Genomic DNA, 19,223 nt, shown 5'->3' with positions numbered 1-19,223 from the left:
CTTTACAGGGAAAAGGATTTTGGAGTCTCTGGCCAGGAGGGATTTATAGTACTGTACACAGGACAGCTATTACCCTTCCCTTTATAGTTATGACACGCCCCCCAAATCACAGATAGTGTTGGATGTTCGGTTCCACACTGGCTGTGATTTCTTCCTGGAGTTCTAGGAGAAAACAGAGTTAATAAGACACATGTACCTTTAGATATACTACTGATTATATAAAAACTAACAATATGTTTCATTCCAAGAACAATTGTTAATCAGTTAACTCTGGGAAACTTTCCCGGGAGAGTACATCAGCCACTTTGTTAGAAGCTCCCGAAATGTGTTGTATTTCAAAATCAAAATCTTGGAGAGCTAAACTCCACCGAAGAAGTTTTTTGTTATTTCCCTTGGCGGTATGAAGCCACTGTAGCGCAGCATGGTCTGTTTGTAGTTGGAAACGCCGTCCCCAAACATATGGGCGTAGCTTTTCCAGCGCGTACACAATGGCGTAGCATTCCTTTTCGCTGATTGACCAATGGCTTTCCCTCTCAGACAGTTTTTTACTGAGAAAGACGACAGGATGGAATTCTTGATCCGGTCCTTCCTGCATTAAAACTGCTCCCACGCCTCGCTCGGATGCATCTGTGGTTACTAGGAACAGTTTGTCAAAGTCTGGGGCCCTTAGCACAGGGTCAGACATGAGTATTGCCTTAAGCTGGTTAAAGGCCTTTTGACACTCATCAGTCCACTGAACTGCATTTGGCTGGTTCTTTCTGGTTAGGTCTGTCAGCGGGGCAGCGATTTGGCTGTAGTGGGGTACAAATCGCCTATAATATCCAGCCAAGCCTAAGAAGGATTGGACCTGTTTCTTAGACTTTGGAACCGGCCACTTTTGGATAGCATCCACTTTGGCCTGTATGGGATTTATAGTTCCTTGACCCACCTGGTACCCCAAGTAAGTCACTCTGTTTTGGCCTATTTGACACTTTTTAGCCTTAACAGTTAGTCCTGCCTGCTGGATGCGCTCGAAAACTTTTTCCAGGTGCTCCATGTGCTCTGCCCATGAATCAGAAAAAATGGCCACATCATCGAGGTAGGCAACTGCAGATTCTCCCAATCCCGCTAGGAGACCATCTACAAGTCTTTGGAAGGTGGCGGGTGCATTTCGCAACCCGAAAGGGAGTACATTGAATTCATACACCCCTGCCTGGGTGACGAAGGCTGACCTTTCCTTAGCGGGTTCATCTAGTGGTACTTGCCAGTACCCCTTGGTTAAGTCTAAAGTAGAGATGAATTGGGCATGTCCCAATTTCTCCAATAGCTCATCTGTGCGTGGCATTGGATAGTTGTCAGGACGAGTTACAGCATGTAGCTTACGGTAGTCCACGCAAAAGCGTATTTCCCCATCTGGTTTGGGAACTAGAACCACTGGAGATGCCCATGCACTCTTAGAGGGGCGGATTATACCCATCTGTAGCATGTCCTGGATCTCCCTTTGTATAGCAGTTTTGGCATGAGGTGACTCCCGGTAGGGTGGGGTTCTAATAGGGTGAGCATTACCTGTGTCAATGGAGTGGTATGCCCGTTCGGTCCATCCTGGAGTGGCTGAGAAAATTGGTGCAAAGCTTGTGCACAGCTCCTTGATCTGCTGTCGCTGCAGACGTCCAAGGGTCATGGAGAGGTTCACCTCTTCCACGCCACCATCCTTTTTTCCTTCGTAGTAGACACCTTCAGGCCACTCCGCGTCATCTGTTTCCTGGGCTGTAAACTGGCAAACGTTTAATTCTCTGGAATAAAAGGGCTTAAGAGAATTAACATGGTATACTTTAGGCTTTATGTTGGAGGCGGGGGAGGCTATGAGATAGTTAACAGCTCCTAGGCGCTCCTGGACCGTGAATGGTCCTTCCCACGACGCTTCCATTTTATGGGCCTGGATTGCCTTTAAGACCATGACTTGGTCTCCTACTTTGAAGGACCGTTCTCTGGAATGTTTATCATACCAGGCCTTTTGCTCTTCCTGAGCATCCTTTAGGTTTTCTTTAGCAAGGGCCAAAGAATGTCGGAGGGTGTTTTGTAGGTTGCTTACAAAGTCTAGAATGTTTGTTCCTGGAGAAGGCGTAAACCCCTCCCATTGTTGCTTCACCAACTGTAATGGCCCCTTAACCTCACGGCCATACACAAGTTCAAATGGTGAAAACCCTAAACTGGGATGTGGTACAGCCCTGTAGGCAAAAAGCAACTGCTGCAACACTAGGTCCCAATCATTGGAGTGTTCATTTACAAATTTACGTATCATGGCCCCCAAAGTTCCATTAAACCTCTCCACCAGGCCATTGGTTTCATGGTGGTAAGGGGTGGCAACCAAGTGATTCACCCCATGAGCTTCCCACAGGTTTTCCATGGTTCCTGCCAGGAAGTTAGTTCCCGAATCTGTAAGGATGTCGGAGGGCCAACCTACCCTGGCAAAAATGTCTGTTAATGCCTGGCACACACCTTTAGCCCTGGTGTTGCTTAAGGGTACTGCTTCCGGCCATCGGGTAGCAAAATCCATGAAAGTCAGTACGTACTGCTTTCCTCTGGGTGTCTTCTTTGGGAAAGGACCCAGAATATCCACAGCTACGCGCTGAAATGGGACCTCAATTATGGGTAGTGGCTGGAGAGGGGCTTTAACCTGGTCTTGGGGTTTTCCCACTCGTTGGCACACCTCACAAGACCGGACATAATTAGCAACGTCCTTGCCCATTCCCTCCCAGTGGAAGGACTTCCCCAACCGGTCTTTGGTTCTGTTCACCCCAGAATGGCCACTGGGATGATCATGGGCTAAGCTCAAGAGCTTTACCCGATACTTAGTGGGAACTACCAACTGCCTTTGAGGATGCCAGTCTTCCTGGTGCCCACCAGAAAGAGTCTCCTTGTATAAAAGTCCTTGTTCTACAACAAACCGGGATCGGTTAGAAGAGCTGAGAGGCGGTGGGGTGCTCCGCGCCGCCGCCCAAGCTTTCTGAAGGCTGTCATCTGCTTCCTGCTCGGCCTGGAACTGTTCCCTTGATGCTGGAGACATCAGTTCCTCCTTGGACTGTGGACTGGGGCTTGGTCCCTCTGGAAGCGATGCAGGTGCTGGGGCTGTTTCCATTGACTGTGAACCGCTGTCCGCTGGTGCACTATGTGGTATCTCAGGCTCTGGCTGAGCCTCTTGGGTAGGGTTATCTGCTGCTTCTGCCAGTTCAGGCTCGCTGGTGCCCTCTGGCGTTGGAGTTGTAGACGGGTTTGCAAGGGCTGGACTCAGGGCTGGCAATGGTTCTGGTGCTGGTTGCGTTGCCAGTTCCGGTTCTGGGACTGGCTTTGGCTGGGTCTCTGGGATTGGATCCACTACGGCTGTTGCAGTCGTTGGCAGAGGATCCAGTTCCACCACCTTTGTCTGGGTCTCCGGTAACACAAACGGGGCCCTGGTGGACGGCTTAGGAACAGGGATGGGGGTGAAAGCTTGCTTAGCCTGGCTGCGGGTGACTATTCCCACCCTCTTGGCTACCTTCACATGGTTGGCCAAATCTTCCCCCAGCAGCATGGGAATGGGATAATTGTCATAGACTGCAAAAGTCCACATTCCTGACCAGCCCTTGTACTGGACATGCAACGTGGCTGTAGGCAAGGTTACAGATTGTGACACGAAGGGTTGAATTGTCACTGTAGCCTCTGGGTTGATGAGTTTGGGGTCCACTAGGGATTGGTGGATAGTTGACACTTGAGCCCCAGTGCCCCTCCAAGCGGTAACCTTCCTTCCGCCCACTCTCAAGGTTTCCCTTCGCTCCGAGGGTATGAGAGAGGCATCTGGGTTTGGGGATCTTTGGTGTGATTGGGGTGTAATGAACTGTAATCGGTTGGGGTTCTTGGGGCAGTGAGCCTTTATATGTCCCAGTCCATTACATTTAAAACATCGCCCTGCTAAGGTATCACCGGGACGAGGTTGGTTGGTGGAGACTGGTGTGGTGGGGTGAGAAGGCGTCTGGGGTTTCCCTTGGGATGTGGGTGGGGCCTTGGGTTGTCCCCGGTGGTAAGGTTTTGTTTCGGCTTGCCCCTTCTGATATTCGCTCCAACTGCTACTAGTTTTTTTCTTTTCTGCCACCTCCACCCATTGGGCTCCAATCTCCCCCGCCTCAGTTACAGTTTTGGGCTTCCTATCTAGGATGTACCTTTCTATTTCCTCAGGAACACCCTCTAAAAACTGCTCCATTTTTACTAGGGAAAGCAGATCTTCCAGAGATTTAACATTTGCTCCTGATACCCAGGCATCACAATTTTTGTCAATGTGGTAGGCATGACGGGTAAATGACACATCCGGTTTCCACTTTAGGGCTCTGAACCGCCGACGGGCATGCTCGGGTGTTAGCCCCATTCTGAGTCTGGCCTTGTTTTTAAAAAGTTCATAACTGTTCATGTGTTCCTTAGGCATTTCAGCCGCCACCTCTGCTAAGGGTCCACTGAGCTGCGGCCTCAGCTCTACCATGTACTGGTCTGCAGTGATGCTGTATCCAAGGCAGGCCCTTTCAAAATTTTCTAAGAAGGCCTCAGTATCATCGCCTGCCTTGTAGATGGGGAATTTTCTGGGATGGGAAGTGGTACCTGGAGGGGGGTTGTTAGCATTGGCAGGTGCATCCTGCTTAGCCTTTGCTACTTCCAGTTCATGCTTCCTTTCTTTTTCTCTCTCCTCCATCTCTTTTTCTTTCAGCTCCATAGTTCTCTTGTGAGCCTCCTCTTTGGCTTTTTCCAGCTCCATCTCTCTTTCATGGGCCTCCTTTTTGGCTTTTTCTTCTCTTTCTCTCTGCTCTGTCTCGAGTTTTGTTAATTGAAGCAGTCTCTGGGGTTTTTTTTGTTTGTTTGTTTGTTTTATCAGCTCCCAGCAAGCAGGGGAGAGAATCAGGGGTGTGCACAGCGGGTCCACCATAGCCCCAGACTGCACACCAGGGGATCCAGTCACATTGTGTTGAGCTTCTTAGGGACTGGCTTGTTTTGAAATGGGATTAGCTTCATTTTTGGCTTATTGTGAAAGTCGGGGGCTTATTTACCGCGTTAAAACTGGCAACTGCGCTCCCAGGAGGGAAGCAGGAGAGCAAAGGCAGAGCGGCGCTGAATCCAGCAGGGCTGGGGGGAAACCCTCGGCCGGGCCGGGCTCATCTTCTCCGAGGCGGGTTCCCGCCACCGGCGGGGTTTGGCCCGGCTCCGCCAGAGGCTCCCACCCGCCCCGGCATGTTCCTGTGGTAAAAAGTTCTGGCCGAAACACGTCACTCGGCTCTGTGGGGGGAGGGGTCACAGCCAGAGGAGACGGGGGCGGGTTTTTTTCGTCAGCAACGCTTGTGAACGGGAGTCGGTGACACACAGCGGCTCAGGCAGTTCCGAAGACACTTCTTCCGGGAGCGCGCGGCAGCGCCGGGGTCCTCGCGCCCTTAAGAAGGCGCCGCCGGGGCCCCGCCCCCTCTTTCGCTGGTGACTCGTAGAGGCTGCGGGGTAAGTGGGAACCGGGCCGCGGCGCGAATTTAACCCCCGTCCCGGGGGCATCTGCGGGGGGCGGGGCTGTGTCCGCCACCGCCACTAACCTTCTCGTTCTGCCGCTTGTGTTTCAGCAAATCCCGGGCGGGAGCGACCCCCACCGACCATGGCCGAGGAAGGGTGAGAGCCGGGGCCGGGGGCGCAGACTGGGGGGTGGGGGGAAGGGCGCTGGGTCCCAGTAGCTCCGCTCGGGCGCCCTGGGAGGGGGGCGCGTGGCCGATGCCGGGCCCCGCGCGCCACGTGCTGCCGCCTGTAGCTCCGCCGGGCGCTGAGCGCTCGTGGCCCGGCCCAGGCCTGCGCGGCCTCGCCGCGTGTTCGGAGCCGGGTGGGAGGAATGGGCGGCGGGATCTCCGGGTCGGGGGCTTCACCTGCAGCGGGGGGAGCCGGGCTGGGCTGCAGCAGGGTTGTGTGGACCTGCGCACCCCACCTCCGGTGTGTTATTGCCCCGGTGTTTGCAGGGAAGGTCTCCGGGGTCCTAAGGCGGGAGACTGGCAGGTGAGCGCGGAGTTATGTCTGTGTTCAATTGTTTAGCATTGCTGCTGGAGGTGTAATGGATGTTAACACCGCTCTGCAAGAAGTGCTGAAGACCGCACTCATCCACGATGGCTTAGCTCGTGGTATTCGTGAAGCTGCCAAAGCCTTGGACAAGTAAGTCTTATTTCGGGGCTGTGTATTGTAATGAGCAAATCTGTTTAAATATTTGTTAATGTAGGTGCACTACCAGATTTGTATAGGTATTTGGATATATAGTAGCATGAAAAGGTTTCCACTTGAAATCTGGTCCCACTAACGAGGAGACTATCAGTCCTTCTGTCATATGTAAAATTGTAAACCCTCAAATTACAGGTTATGGTCCCAAGATGCTGGGTTTCCTGTGCTTGTGTTATGTAGTTGCATCATGTAACTGAGTACACCCAAGCAAAAATTGCTTTCATGAATAGTTGTGGGATAGCACACGCAACATGATTGGAGTTTAGGAAATCTTAGTCTGCATGTAGTTTGCTTGAGTCTCTACTTTAAATGTAGTTTGACTAGTATGGCCCTTGTTTTGGAGAGCTGATAGAGTTGTTTATAGACAGTATGAGATTTGGGGTCTACTAAACTTAATTTAACTGGGGATAAAAATCTTCTCAAGATCTCATTGAGAATAGGTCTATTTGGGAAAACTTGTCTTCATTTTTTTGGTAACCTTTAATTTATTTTCTGGTTTCATTCGACGAACTTCTGTATAATATATTGCAAATAAAATCTTATAAAACAGAACATAAAGCTGAAACTTATTCTGTATCTGTTACCAAATGTGGTATGTGAGTTGGTCTCAGAGCACACACTTAGTGGCAAAGTAAGATAGAGATGCATATGTGAATAACCTTTTTAGGTTTAGGTATATAATAGCTTTCAAAACTCCAATAAAACTACAGTGTTTGAATGATGACTCTCAAAAATGTCGGATACCCCTTCACTCTTTTTATGAGTGATAAAAGTAGTCTGACAAACCTGTAAGTTTAAGGAAATAGACTGAAATATAATATAAAAACAGGGGTGAGAAAGGAAAAAGACCTAGACTATGTACAGTCAACTGCCTGAAACATACTTTAGGAAATACAATTATATTGCCTAAAGAGACATTGCTTTTTGAGCTGCCTATATGTAAAACTTTATTTGTTGTAGGCTGGGTGGGGGATGGAGAGGTATTAGCACAGGACCACGGTTAGTAGTGATATTTAATAGGTGGATTCTTTTAAAGTGTGTTAAGTACAATACTAAGAGCCTGTTTTTAGCTGCATTCATCTCTTCAGATAATCAGATGTGTGGTGCTGGATGGAATAGATGAAGTAGCATCATGGTTGTAATCAGGTCTGGGCGTAATGACTGATGCCCCTGATTCCAATTCTTGCACGAGGGGGATCAGGAGAGATCAGAGTCAGAGCCAAACCCATGCCCATGATTCAGGTGGATCCTCAGTCAGATCCCATTCTTTTTCAGTGGTGCCCTCCCCCACCTTTATCCAATATGTTATTCATAGAACTTTTACTTGAGAGATTGTGAACAACTACAATAACTCCATTCCAGTTGCCCTGGGTGGGAGGGGGGGTAAAATTGCATACAAAGTTCAAACAACTCTAGTCATCTTAATAGTCAAAATGCATAAAGTGAAGAAAAAAAATTCATGGCTTGTGCCACTGTTTTTTTTTTTTTTTTTTTTTTTTTTTTTTTCCTTGCCCGGGATCCTGTAACTGCCTTCTTTCCGGTCTCCCTTACTCTCATCTTCCTCTTCAATCTATCCAAAAAAGTATGTATAGCAATAGTGTACAGAGGCCCTAATTAAACTTGAGGTCCTGTCATGATAGCTGCTGTGCAAACAGGCAGACAAGATCCCTGCCTTGAAGAGTTTATAATTTAAATGTCAAATATAACTAGTGGACATACATTTTTACTTCACAATCCTAGTTGTGCTAATGGATTGCTGTCATTTGAACTACACAGTGAAGGCCTCACTCTTGCAGTTGACTGTTTGCTGTAATATGGAGGTGTGCCTATATGCAGTCATTTGCAGATACTGGGATCTCACTACACTAAATCAAGGGCAGCGGTTCCATGTAATCAATGTTTTTTGAGATTGTTTTCAAAACTGAAGTGGATTCCTGTCAGTTAAACCATGAACTCTGATATTGATGCAGTAAAACCTTCTAAAGCTTGATTAAAAGTTATTTATTCTCTTGTAAACTGAATCTCAACATATTGGTGGGATCAGATAGGTTTTACAAAAAGTGGTTTATTGCAGGCAAATAGACATTGAATATTGTATTTTAGTTCATGGCTTAATTACTAATGAAAATCTATTGACTTTGGAATAACTTGTTGTGTAACTTGTGTATAAATGTTCTTTATATTAGACGCCAAGCCCACCTTTGTGTTCTTGCTTCAAACTGCGACGAACCCATGTACGTAAAGTTGGTTGAAGCCCTTTGTGCAGAACACCAGATCAACTTGATAAAAGTGAGTATTGAAACTTCAGTTACAAATTTAGAGCTGTATTCTTCAGAATCCTGTTAGAGCTGTACAATGATGATAGTTTGGCTCCCTCTACTGATATTTGTGAGGAAAGCAGCCACAAACGTTACCCAATGTTTCTGAGTCTACAGCAGCTTTGATCTTATTCTGATTGCATCAAGGAAAGTGCAGTTCTAACATACTAATGTCTTTAACAGGTTGATGACAACAAGAAACTGGGTGAGTGGGTAGGTCTCTGCAAAATCGACAGAGAAGGAAAACCCCGCAAAGTAGTGGGCTGCAGTTGTGTGGTTGTCAAAGTAAGATGACAAGTTTTTTCCATTTGTTTCCTCAGTTTCCCCAAAAAAAGTAATAAACCTAGAATATAATTTTAAATAGAAAAATATTTTCACTTTGTAAATTCAGTGCCAATTCTCTGTTACAGAAAAAAAAAAATTGCTTCCTGTATTGAAAAAAATAGGCATACATGAGTTAACATTCTTATTTATAATTAACTTTAGTGGTATTTTTAGCAACAAATAGTTTTACCAGTCCAGCTCAGTCTAACATTTTTTCTTTTGTTGCTGATTATTTTATAATGCATAACTAGAAAATTTGAGTACAGGATTGATAGAAAACATTAATGTGTTAGCCTTAAAACAAATTTAATATTACCCTTTATTAGAAGAGGTCTGGTTCTGTTTTAACACATAACTAAATGCCAGTAAATTATGTCTGCTTAACTTGAAAATGTTCTGCAGAAATCATTAGGATGGTGCTGGCAAAAACAAAGCCATGGTACGAGCCTTAAAGACTTGCTAGTCTTTGAGGTCCCTGAAAATGGCAACATATCTTCCATAGTGGACAACACTAATGGTTACTCAGATTATTTTCATATTTCTGTCATTGTTCTGGATTTTAATAAATGGGTTTCCTATGACTGTTAAAGCTTTCCCACAGATTTCATGTTATCACAACAATTAGGTATGCTTGCCTACATTTTACCATTAGGTTCCCTTAAGTCTCGGGGCACTCAGATACATTGTAGGGACATTGAAGGGTATTTTGGAAGAGTAGCAGAGTATCTGGGAAAGTGCAGTCCACTTGTGGTTGCTCAAGGAGCGCAACAAAGAGATGGTAGAAGCACACTGCTTTTGAACACACCATTGTTTTTGTCAAAGTACAGGGGATTATTGGTGTGTTTGAGGGGAGTCAAGGATGGGAACAGTCTTTCAAAAATACTGTGTGTATATAAGGAAGAATCTAGCAGTTAGTATACATGTTTATCACTGGATACCTTTTATCCCAACTTCTGCACAGCTTAGTTTCTTCAAACAGTGGGAAGTAGATGAGGGGTGTGCAACTTATTAGCATATTAAGGAGGCTAAAGTGAACACCAAGAGTTTCTGGTTGTTACTGCTGACATGAGGGTGTGTACATGAACAAGTATATACATACATGTACATCATACTTGAAGAATAAAGTTTGTGTGCCCGTATTTCTAACTGCTGAATCTATTTGAATATCTTCCACTAAAGTTTACCCCAACATAGCCAAACAAAAATATATTGTAATTAATTTAGCCTGTAGCTTACTCTGAACAAAGATATATTAATTTCCAAAGATGTCTGTAGTCCATTAATTTACTCTTTTTTGTATTATAGGACTATGGCAAGGAATCTCAGGCCAAAGATGTAATCGAAGAATACTTCAAGTGCAAGAAATGAATGAAAAATAAATTTTGTCAAGCCTGACTAAGTTGTCTGTTTTTGATGAGTGGCATCTATCATGATCTTTCAAGCTCAAAAAGTACATTTCTAACCCCTCTTTTCATCCTAGGTCTTTTGAGGGTAATTTATCATTCATTCAACTATATCCACTTAATTAAGCAAACTCTTGCTATCGATTGTAGAGAGCCTAATTTCGTTTTGGGGGGGATTGAGAACCTCTATTGCAGTATTGCGGCATCTGTGATGAAAATGTGGCTCCCTCTACTGAAACAAGTGAGGAAAGATGCCTGAATTGTTACCCAAATCTTCTGAGATGCAGCAAAAATTCTTTAAAACTAGCTTTTTTTGATACTTTTTAATTAACACTGGATACATTTTAAGTGTTTTCCTATCTTTTGAAAACTTAACTACACAGTCCTAAAGGAAATTCAGGTTTGAATTAGAGATTCAGCTCAAATTTGTTTTTATAATGGACTGAATATAAGTAAATTTCACCCCAACCTTTGGGAGCTCTGGATTTTGCTTTCTTATGTTTAGATATGTTCTGATGAGTTCTGGCTTTGACTTCACTCTGAACCAAAACAAGTAAGCCTTGTAAGGTTCCATTATAATAAGTGAAATGCTCAAATTATTTTGACCTCTTGACCATACTTCTTCTCTACTTTGTGTACTGGCTGTGGCTTATGCCTGTGAAAAGTAAATGTTAAACTGCCACTGTTCTAATTAGATTGCATTTTTGTTAGTGTGGGGAATGCACTGACTGACTTGTGAGGGAATTTATAGGAACCAAGCTGATACCTTCATGCTAATTAATTGTGAGGTGGATTTCCTTTATATAATACTGTGAAAATGTCTCCTGTTGGAGTTGCAATTTTCAAATTTGGCAACTAGATATTGTGATTAAAACTTGTGACAAAAGCTGGACAGCTGCAAGGGAGGATGTTAGCCTTAGAATGGATAAAGGTCCCTTTTCCTGTAAGCTGAGGAGGAGTTGCCTCAGGTCAATTAGGGACACCTGAGTCCAATTAAGGGCTGCCTGAAACCTAAAAATCCCTCCTCTGGTGAGGAGGAGAGACAGGCATCTCTAGGATGAGAGGCTGCTCTCCTCCCTACAACGGAAACAACCAAAACTGAATACTTGTTTAGAGGAAGGACTGACACCCTGGGTGCATAACAGGATGATGCCCCTGAGGTGGGGGAGGGAAAGGTATCCCCCTTTATTTTGTTTGTGAATATTTTTTGTTTGGTGGAGGAGTACTTCAAGGCCTAACTTGAAAATAGTGATAAAGAAACAGTGGGAAGACCTACTGTCCAGAGTGGGGATTTACTGCAGGCCCTCCCACCGCCAGATGGGGAAGTGCCTTAGTTTGTGGCTTGTTTAGAGTTGATAGAAAATATTTGCATTCCAAATAGGACATTTTATCAAATGAGAAACGTGCAAGCCAAAGAGTATAAATCTGGTTGTTAATATTTGTCCATACCTTCTCAGGCCCATTTATCTCCAACTTTTTGCAAAAGTTTTTTTTTTCAATTTTAGTTCAGGTTGGTTAAGTATTCTGAATCAAAATCACTTGCATACTCCTACCACGTGCACACCACTGCTTGGAGTTGTGGTCTGAAAATAAATCTATAAGCTTGATTATGTAGGAGACATGCACTCTTAACTATTTTAGTATTTATTACTGTGCAAAACTATAGAGAAGAAAGAGCCTTGGTCAAGTGTCAAAATTTTTATCAGCAACAAAGTTGGTTTTACTCTTTCCTAATCAATGAAGCCTGCTGTCTTTTGACTGCTGATGGGAATAGATATATCAAGGTTCTTAGGCATCTGTAAGGGCTAGTATAACAACCTAAATAGAATTACATACACAACTACAGTTGCAAAGCTGAGCATTCAAAAGTTGGGAAATGCCAGAAAAATGGTTGCCTGTACAACCATAATTCTGCTGCCTTTGCATATCCAGTTTTCTTCACAGGATTTAGGCCTTATTACACAGAATGGATATTGCATTTTGAATGAGCAGCTCTTTTAATTCTGTTATGTGATTGCTGGATATTGCACTATGCCTTTCATACCAAATACCGTTCAAACCCTGCTCTACAGAATTATTTCCGAATAGTTTTTTTCTGTGGGACTCTGCTGTTGTTAGGAGTGCTTCACAAACCTAAATTAATCTTCACACCACACCCACCCCCTGGGTGGGTATGTCTACACTCATAAAAGACCTGTAGCATAGCTGCTGCTGGCCCAGGTCAACTGACTATACTTGTAGGGCTATAAAATGGCAATATTGATTGGACTGACCCATGTGGGAGGGAGGGACTAAGAGTCCAGGCTAAGCCTGAACTTCTCCACTGCAATTTTTAGCCCTGCAACCCAACTCAGCTGACCCAGGCTCTGGGTTTTTTGCACTGTAGATGTACCCTCTGAGGTGAGCTGGTATTCCTATTTTATAGATGGGGAATTTAAGCATGCAAACCTAGATCCATAAGAGGATAGGTGCTACTCAGACCCTGAAACCCCTCTCCGCTCCTGCCTAATCAGAAAAAGGTGCCTAAAATCCCATGGAATTCCATAGTTAAAATCTAAGCCTCTGCATGTGTGCATACATTCTGTTGCCTCAGTCTAGGTCGGTGGTTCTCAACCTATTTATCGTGGGCTGCATATGCAGCTCTGTGTTATGTGAGTTGCATCCACACACTATACGTACTACCTGTATGGTCCTGAGAATGTAAAATGGGCTGCAGCTGTGTGCTGATAGACCAGTGGTTCACAACCCATAGCCCAAGGTGCACATATCATTGCCTAAGTAGGCTCCTCAAACTAGGTTGTCTCTTACCTATCTTTGCAGAGCCTGAGCCAGTAGGTGTGCTCAAAACATGTTTAAACCTGCACAAAATGGATGCAGGGGTGCGAGGCTGGCTTCCCTTTAGGTCAGTGGTTAGGCACCTTGCCTGTGGTGTGGGTGAACCCAAGTTCATTTTCCCCTTCTATGTGATGTGGAGCAGAGATTTGAACTTGGGCTTCCTACCTTCCAGAAGTGACAGCCATTGAGCAATGGGGTATTCTAGCACTGGGAGGAGGGCCTCTCATTCTTGTGAAGCTGTGTATGATGAATTATTAAATATGGGTTGAGCCAGGGTGAGAATGATTATAGTGCAGTGATTAAAAATGTCACCTGAGGAGGGAGACCCAGGTTCAAATCCCTGTTCTGTATCAGGGAACGGTACATAACTGGACCCAGCTCTCCCACATCTTAAATGAGTATCCTGATTTACTCCTAACTCCAGGAGAGGGTTCACTGCTAAGAATCCCAACCAGAGATTGTGCAGGCTTCCACAGAGGGGTAGAGCTTGTGCCCAACCTTTCTCAGGATTTCTGATTGGCTGGTTTAAATGACTCCATGCTCAGTACTTGCTTTTGTGGATCATATTCTTAGATGCCTATGCAATGTATAGAACAGTGATTCTCAACCTATTTACCATTGTGGGCTGCACATGTGGGCCGCATCCAATACTACCTGTATGGCCCTGAGGATGTCACATGGGCTGCAGCTGCGTGCTGTGTGTGCTGCAGGTTGAGTACCACTGGTATAGAATGTCTGGCACCTAACTTGGGCTGTGAGTTCCACTAAGTGGGAAGGTGCCTGAAAAGTGGTGCAATGCTGAGAGTTGCAATATCTAAATCTGTGATTCTAGGCCAGAAAGAGTTAAGATCAAAAGTGACCACTAATTTTGGGTGCGCAATTGGAGATCCCACTGACCTCTTTTTCCAGAGTACTTAGCATTGTATATGTTCAAAGCACATCTCATTAATTTCAATAGCAGTAATGTGTTTTCAGCACTTCTGCAAATCAGCTTAGGGTCTCAAGTCAGGCATCCACAGAATGATGATCTCATAATGAGTGATAACCCATAAAATGTTTGGCTTACGTGACTTTCCAAACATCACATGAGAACGCTGTGGCAGAGGTAGGAAAGAAGCCGGTTCTTCAGGGTAGTCATTTAGCTATTAACCAAGAGACCATCCTTCCCCTGCCCATGATCCTATGCTTTGTTCACTACACCATTCTGATTCATTCTCGGAGCACCATCCTGTGTTCCTGATGAGCCATGGTTCTGCAGAAAAAAAAAATATGTAAGACTACATAATGCATATTCCCAATGGATGCATTTCCTAACTTTTGAGTGCTTGACTTTGCAACCTTAATTTTCTTTTTTAACATTTCTGTGATCTCAACTTTTTAAAAAACAATGCGAAGAATAAATACCATCATATAGAAACCTAGCGATAGCAACATGGGTAATCAGTGTTGGAACCTTTACATGTTCAGCACAAACATCGGCCACTTATGCTAATGGACTGACACTCTGCTGTCATCCTCTGCATGGACCTGCATTAGAGGGAGATGAGCTGCGCTTTGCCAATGGATTTCACAGCTATTTGCTGACAACAGAGGAATGTTGAGACTCAGAAATCTTAGGCTGTGTCTACACTATGGAAGCTATAGCATAGCAGCCTACACTGATGGAAGGGGTTTTTCCATTGGTGGAGGAACACCCTGAACAAAGTTGTGCAGGCAGAAATATTCTCTTGCTGACAAACTGCATCCACACTGTGGATTAGGGCAGCATAGCTACATGGTCAGGATAGTGGATTTTTTGTTTGTTTTTTTCAAACCCTGACCAGCAGAGCTATGTCAATCTAACAAAATGTAGATCAAACCTGAGGTTCTGAAGAAGAGTGTGCTGTAGTGGTCACAGATGCTTGTGTCCATATTTGTGCTTCAAGGAAAGCCTGACCTGCTTCCTCTCCAGTCTGCCTGTAGAACAGTCCTATCTCTTGTCCTCTCTCCCTGGCTTCTCCCAGTTTTTCCTATGAGACTCTTTACCTCAGTTTTCCTGCTGTCATGATCTGTCTTGTTCTCTCTCTGTTACAGTCAGGCAGCTTCCTCCTTCATGTTGCCTCAGCATCAGCAGTGGGAGCATTGAGAGCACAGGAGAAACATATTCCTTGCTCAGTTTGTACCATAGTAGCTCACAACAGCTGGGAGCAACAGTTGCAGGGAAAGTTCTGCTCAGTCCCTGCAGCTCCAGGTTGGAGCATGTGCAGTCATTCTCTGGGAATAGTGCATGTGCAATCTAGGCAGCATGTGCCAGCTGTCATGGGATGCAGTACGCTCAGGGCAGAATGGAATCTTCAGAACATTTAGCTGCCAAATTCTAAGAAGTCTCTACTGAGTATGTGCTTCAGAGTCTCATAATGTGGACAAATTTGGGCATTTTTTCATGGGAACTGTAAAAGACACATCCCAGAAACCAGGGTGACTTAACCCAAATTTGAAGTGTCTGCTCCAAAACATGGTCGTGCTGGAGCATCTCAACAAAATGGTCACAATTTTTTAAGATGGTGTGGCAGGGCTGGGGTAAAACCTCTTGAATGCCCTACCAAAATGCTGGCCAAGCCCTGCGTTCTGGTAGGGAAGCCAGATGCAGGGGCCCCGGGCAGCCAGCAGAGAGCTCAGCTGCAGGCCCTAATGAGGGCTGGCTCATAGTAATGACTTGAGCTAAGTAGAGACAGCTGGGCTGAGGAAGGAGAGGGCTATAAAAGCCCTGGAGAAAGCTCAGTCAGGAGGCTAGCCTGGGATGGGCTAGGAGGCTTACCTTTTTGTTGCCTCACCAAAAGCAGGGAGCCTCATGGTGATTAGACCCTGGGATGGGTCTGAATGGGGATAGCTGTTGGGGGAATAAGGGGGACTACATGGTTGCACTGTAAATAAAGATAAGGGTGAAGCACCAAGAAGGCATGGGGACTCTTTATTGAACCAGTCAATGTAGGGTACAGGCTCGAGAAGGCGGAGACCTGTGACAGAGGGGCTAAGCAATATAATTTCCTTTAAACTCTTTCTCAGAAATGGTTAAACTATATTAGCTGAAACTTCTCAAAAAACCAAAAAAATAGCCTGAGGCTGACATCCAGCATGGAAAATTTCAGTCCAAGCAGTTATAATTTGGGAAACTTACAAACAAGTGAAAACAGGCTCTCATAATGAGAAGAATTAGGCAACCTTAACAATAGACAGTGCACATTGGAGGCGGAGGGTAGGACACATAGTAATCTTCCATCTGAGGACAGTACTTGGCACTCATCGACATTTGAAGTCTGTGAGTGATAGCTGAATTTTCTCTCCATATTTTTCATGTATAGACTTATTCATTATATGTATTACCATATTGCCTAGGAGCCCTGGTCATGAATAAGGAACTGGTTGTGCTGGTTGCCATACAAACACACACAAAAATGGTCCCTGCCCCAAAGAACTTACATGCATTTTAAATTTTTTTGTGCTGCACAAAAGAAAAAATGATATTCCCCCCACAAAAGAAGCTAGCTGGTGGAAAAGTATGAACAACATAGTCATAAAGAATTTCTTGTGGGGGGGACTATCTCCAAAAAAGCAACCCAGAACAGCACGGATACCCCTTTAATTTAATTAGATTTCATAGAGTTGGCTAGTTTTTATTTTCACTTATTTATACTTTCACAACTTCATCAGGAAGGCCATTCTACCAATTAACTAAATAGCTCAATATATTCTTTCATGCGTTCTCTTAAAGGTCTGCTCCCTAACTCTTAAATTTCTATCCAATGTCTTTGTATAGATAAACAATTCACAGCAGTAAATCCCATTTTTTCCTTTGTGTAAACTCCAATTACTCCTTTTTTTTTTATTTATGCCAAATGTAGCTAACTAGTTGTGGGGAAGGGAGAGGAGGTTGTCATCTGTGTACACCTGTGCTGATTGTTCTCCTGATTCCAGCATCGTCTCCACTTTTCCCATCTCTGTGACTATGGTCTACACTTAGGGTGACCAGACGTCCTGATAAAATCGGGACCATCCTGATATTTAGGTGTTTGTCCTGCCAGCAGCACTCGGCTTTTTTTATTATTATTATTATTTTGCTCTGCCAGCGCCTCACCCCCCAATGTGTCCCAATATTTTCTTCCTCTCATCTGGTCACCCTGTCTACATTTAAAAGTTATATTGGCAGGGATGTGAAAACCTCTCTACACCCATGACCAACATAGCTAGGCTGACAAAACCCCCAGTGTAGACACAGCTATGCTGACAGAACTGTGTTTTCTGTAGGCACAGATAAAGTCATGTGGGGAGTTGGTGTTGCTACACTGGCAGAAAAACTCCTTCAGTCAATGTACTCTGCGTCATCACTAAAGGGCTACGTTGGCATAAGCTCTGTAGTGCAGTGGTTCTCAAACTTTTTTTTCCGTGGACCACTTGAAAATTTCTGAGGATCTCGGCAGACCACTTAATGATCTTTTTAAATGTTTGTACCATTAGCTAACTATTGTAAAGTGCTTTGGATAAAAGCACTATATAAAAAATACCTTAATAATAATTAACCCTTTTTTGTTCTACAAATAAAAGCACACAACTCATATTTTAATATCAGTGGTCTTACCTTTCTAATGCGATGGATGTGCCCTCCCTCCCCCACCATGGCAGCCCCCGAGCTGGGGCTGGGAAGGAGGGAGGGGGTTTCTCCCTGGCAGCTGCAGCCCTGGAGCTGGGGAAAGTCGCCTCTTTCTCTGGCAGCCGCAGCCCTGCACATCCCAAATTCCCCCCACCCCCTCTTCTCACCCCACTGCCCCCTCCCACCTTTGGGAGCAAATTAAAAGCATTTGTTTTTGTTCTTTTATTCCTCTTTTAATACTATATTGGGAGCATAAATACTGCTCTTTATTGTTGCCTAAGGCAGTAATATTGTTAAGGGATACTCCTAAAGTTCAGTCTGCATTGCAAATTGGAATTTTGTAACCAAGTTCTGTGGCGCAGTTGTAATTGTAACTGAGTCCTAAAGGGAAGAACATTGCTTTTACATTTCTAAACCACTGATAATCCAGGAAATGAGAGTCTAACATCCTGACTGAAATTTTAATAGAAAATTCTACTTCGTTCAACACATTTTAACTCATTATACTGTAAAAATGTTTGCCAGTTATCTTCAGTGTGAGGAGAATAGTAGACCTCTTAATTATAAAAATATTTGGTGGTTTACATATTCAAACTTTACATCTTTATTCTTTGGAGTATCTGTTTCACTGAAATACAACAAATAAAACTGGTTGGGTAAAATCCTAGCCCATTGAAGCCAATGGGAATTTTGTCATTGATTTCAATGAATCTAGAATTTCAACTGCTGTGAATACACTAGGGATTTTAGGGAAATCTCTCACAGTTGCTATCACAACAGTACTAGAAAAGGTGGCAGCATTAGTAGCAGTGGTAGACTGGTTGTTGTGCTGATCCCTACCCCCACGAGTAACAATGGGAGACTTCCCTAAAATCCTTATTGTACAGAAGTCTTGTCTGTCTAGCCACACTTGTGTTTCTAGTGTTATTGTCTGAAGTGAAATTATTTACATTATTTGTATTTAAGAGGTCAAAATTATCTCTACTAGAATAGATGGATGTTCACAGCTATCTGGCTGCAGACTCAGTGAGATAACATGTCTTGATCCTAAAGGACTATCTGCTTTCAGAAGTAGAAACTTATTTTTTAATGAAAATCTGGAGAACTCAACAAACTCCACAGGAAGGTCATAAATATTGTAGCATTATTGGATTTCTTTTGTTTTAACTTACAACCTTTTCCCCAGGTATATTTTAAATTTGCTGACTCAGTTTATGATATGTTAAAGTAGTCATACTTGAAGGCAGGAAGCAATCTGGCTGACTAATGAGGGTTTTGAGGCCTGTAATTATTTGAATGTACCTACACTAGTTGGAAGTCATTAGTTTCATATCAAATGTTATCAGTTCACAAATTAAAACGCATAGTAAAATATTTACTATACCTTTAAGTTCCTGTTCTCTATGATTTCAAATGTTGAATAGCTGGCAATTTTTAAACTTGAAATGATATGAAATTGAGGCTATGTAGAATATA

At 44.1% G+C, this 19,223-nt stretch overlaps 1 protein-coding gene and 4 non-coding genes across 5 annotated transcripts; all 5 read left to right on the top strand.

Annotated features, from left to right (window-relative positions):
* Positions 1-5,542: 5,542 nt before the first annotated feature.
* On the top strand, positions 5,543-10,281 carry RPS12 (ribosomal protein S12). The gene is made up of 5 exons (XM_054024285.1): positions 5,543-5,649; positions 6,061-6,177; positions 8,427-8,529; positions 8,742-8,843; positions 10,188-10,281. Exons 1-5 carry the CDS (start codon positions 5,636-5,638, stop codon positions 10,248-10,250), a joined length of 399 nt encoding a protein of 132 aa, XP_053880260.1. The 5' UTR covers positions 5,543-5,635; the 3' UTR covers positions 10,251-10,281.
* LOC128835189 (small nucleolar RNA SNORD101) lies at positions 6,952-7,026 on the top strand. The gene has a single exon (XR_008444606.1). It is a non-coding gene; the product is annotated as a small nucleolar RNA SNORD101 (small nucleolar RNA).
* On the top strand, positions 8,588-8,676 carry LOC128835202 (small nucleolar RNA SNORD100). Its single transcript, XR_008444619.1, has one exon. It is a non-coding gene; the product is annotated as a small nucleolar RNA SNORD100 (small nucleolar RNA).
* LOC128835201 (small nucleolar RNA SNORA33) lies at positions 9,242-9,375 on the top strand. The gene has a single exon (XR_008444618.1). It is a non-coding gene; the product is annotated as a small nucleolar RNA SNORA33 (small nucleolar RNA).
* Positions 10,282-10,486: 205 nt separating the features above from the next.
* LOC128835203 (small nucleolar RNA SNORD100) lies at positions 10,487-10,571 on the top strand. The gene has a single exon (XR_008444620.1). It is a non-coding gene; the product is annotated as a small nucleolar RNA SNORD100 (small nucleolar RNA).
* The last annotated feature ends 8,652 nt before the right edge of the window (positions 10,572-19,223 follow it).

The sequence above is a fragment of the Malaclemys terrapin genome, chromosome 3, assembly GCF_027887155.1.
Source record: "Malaclemys terrapin pileata isolate rMalTer1 chromosome 3, rMalTer1.hap1, whole genome shotgun sequence".
Classification (NCBI taxonomy): domain Eukaryota; kingdom Metazoa; phylum Chordata; order Testudines; family Emydidae; genus Malaclemys; species Malaclemys terrapin.
The sequence above is the reverse complement of the archived record's forward strand: the minus strand, read 5'-3'. Positions and strand labels throughout refer to the sequence as shown.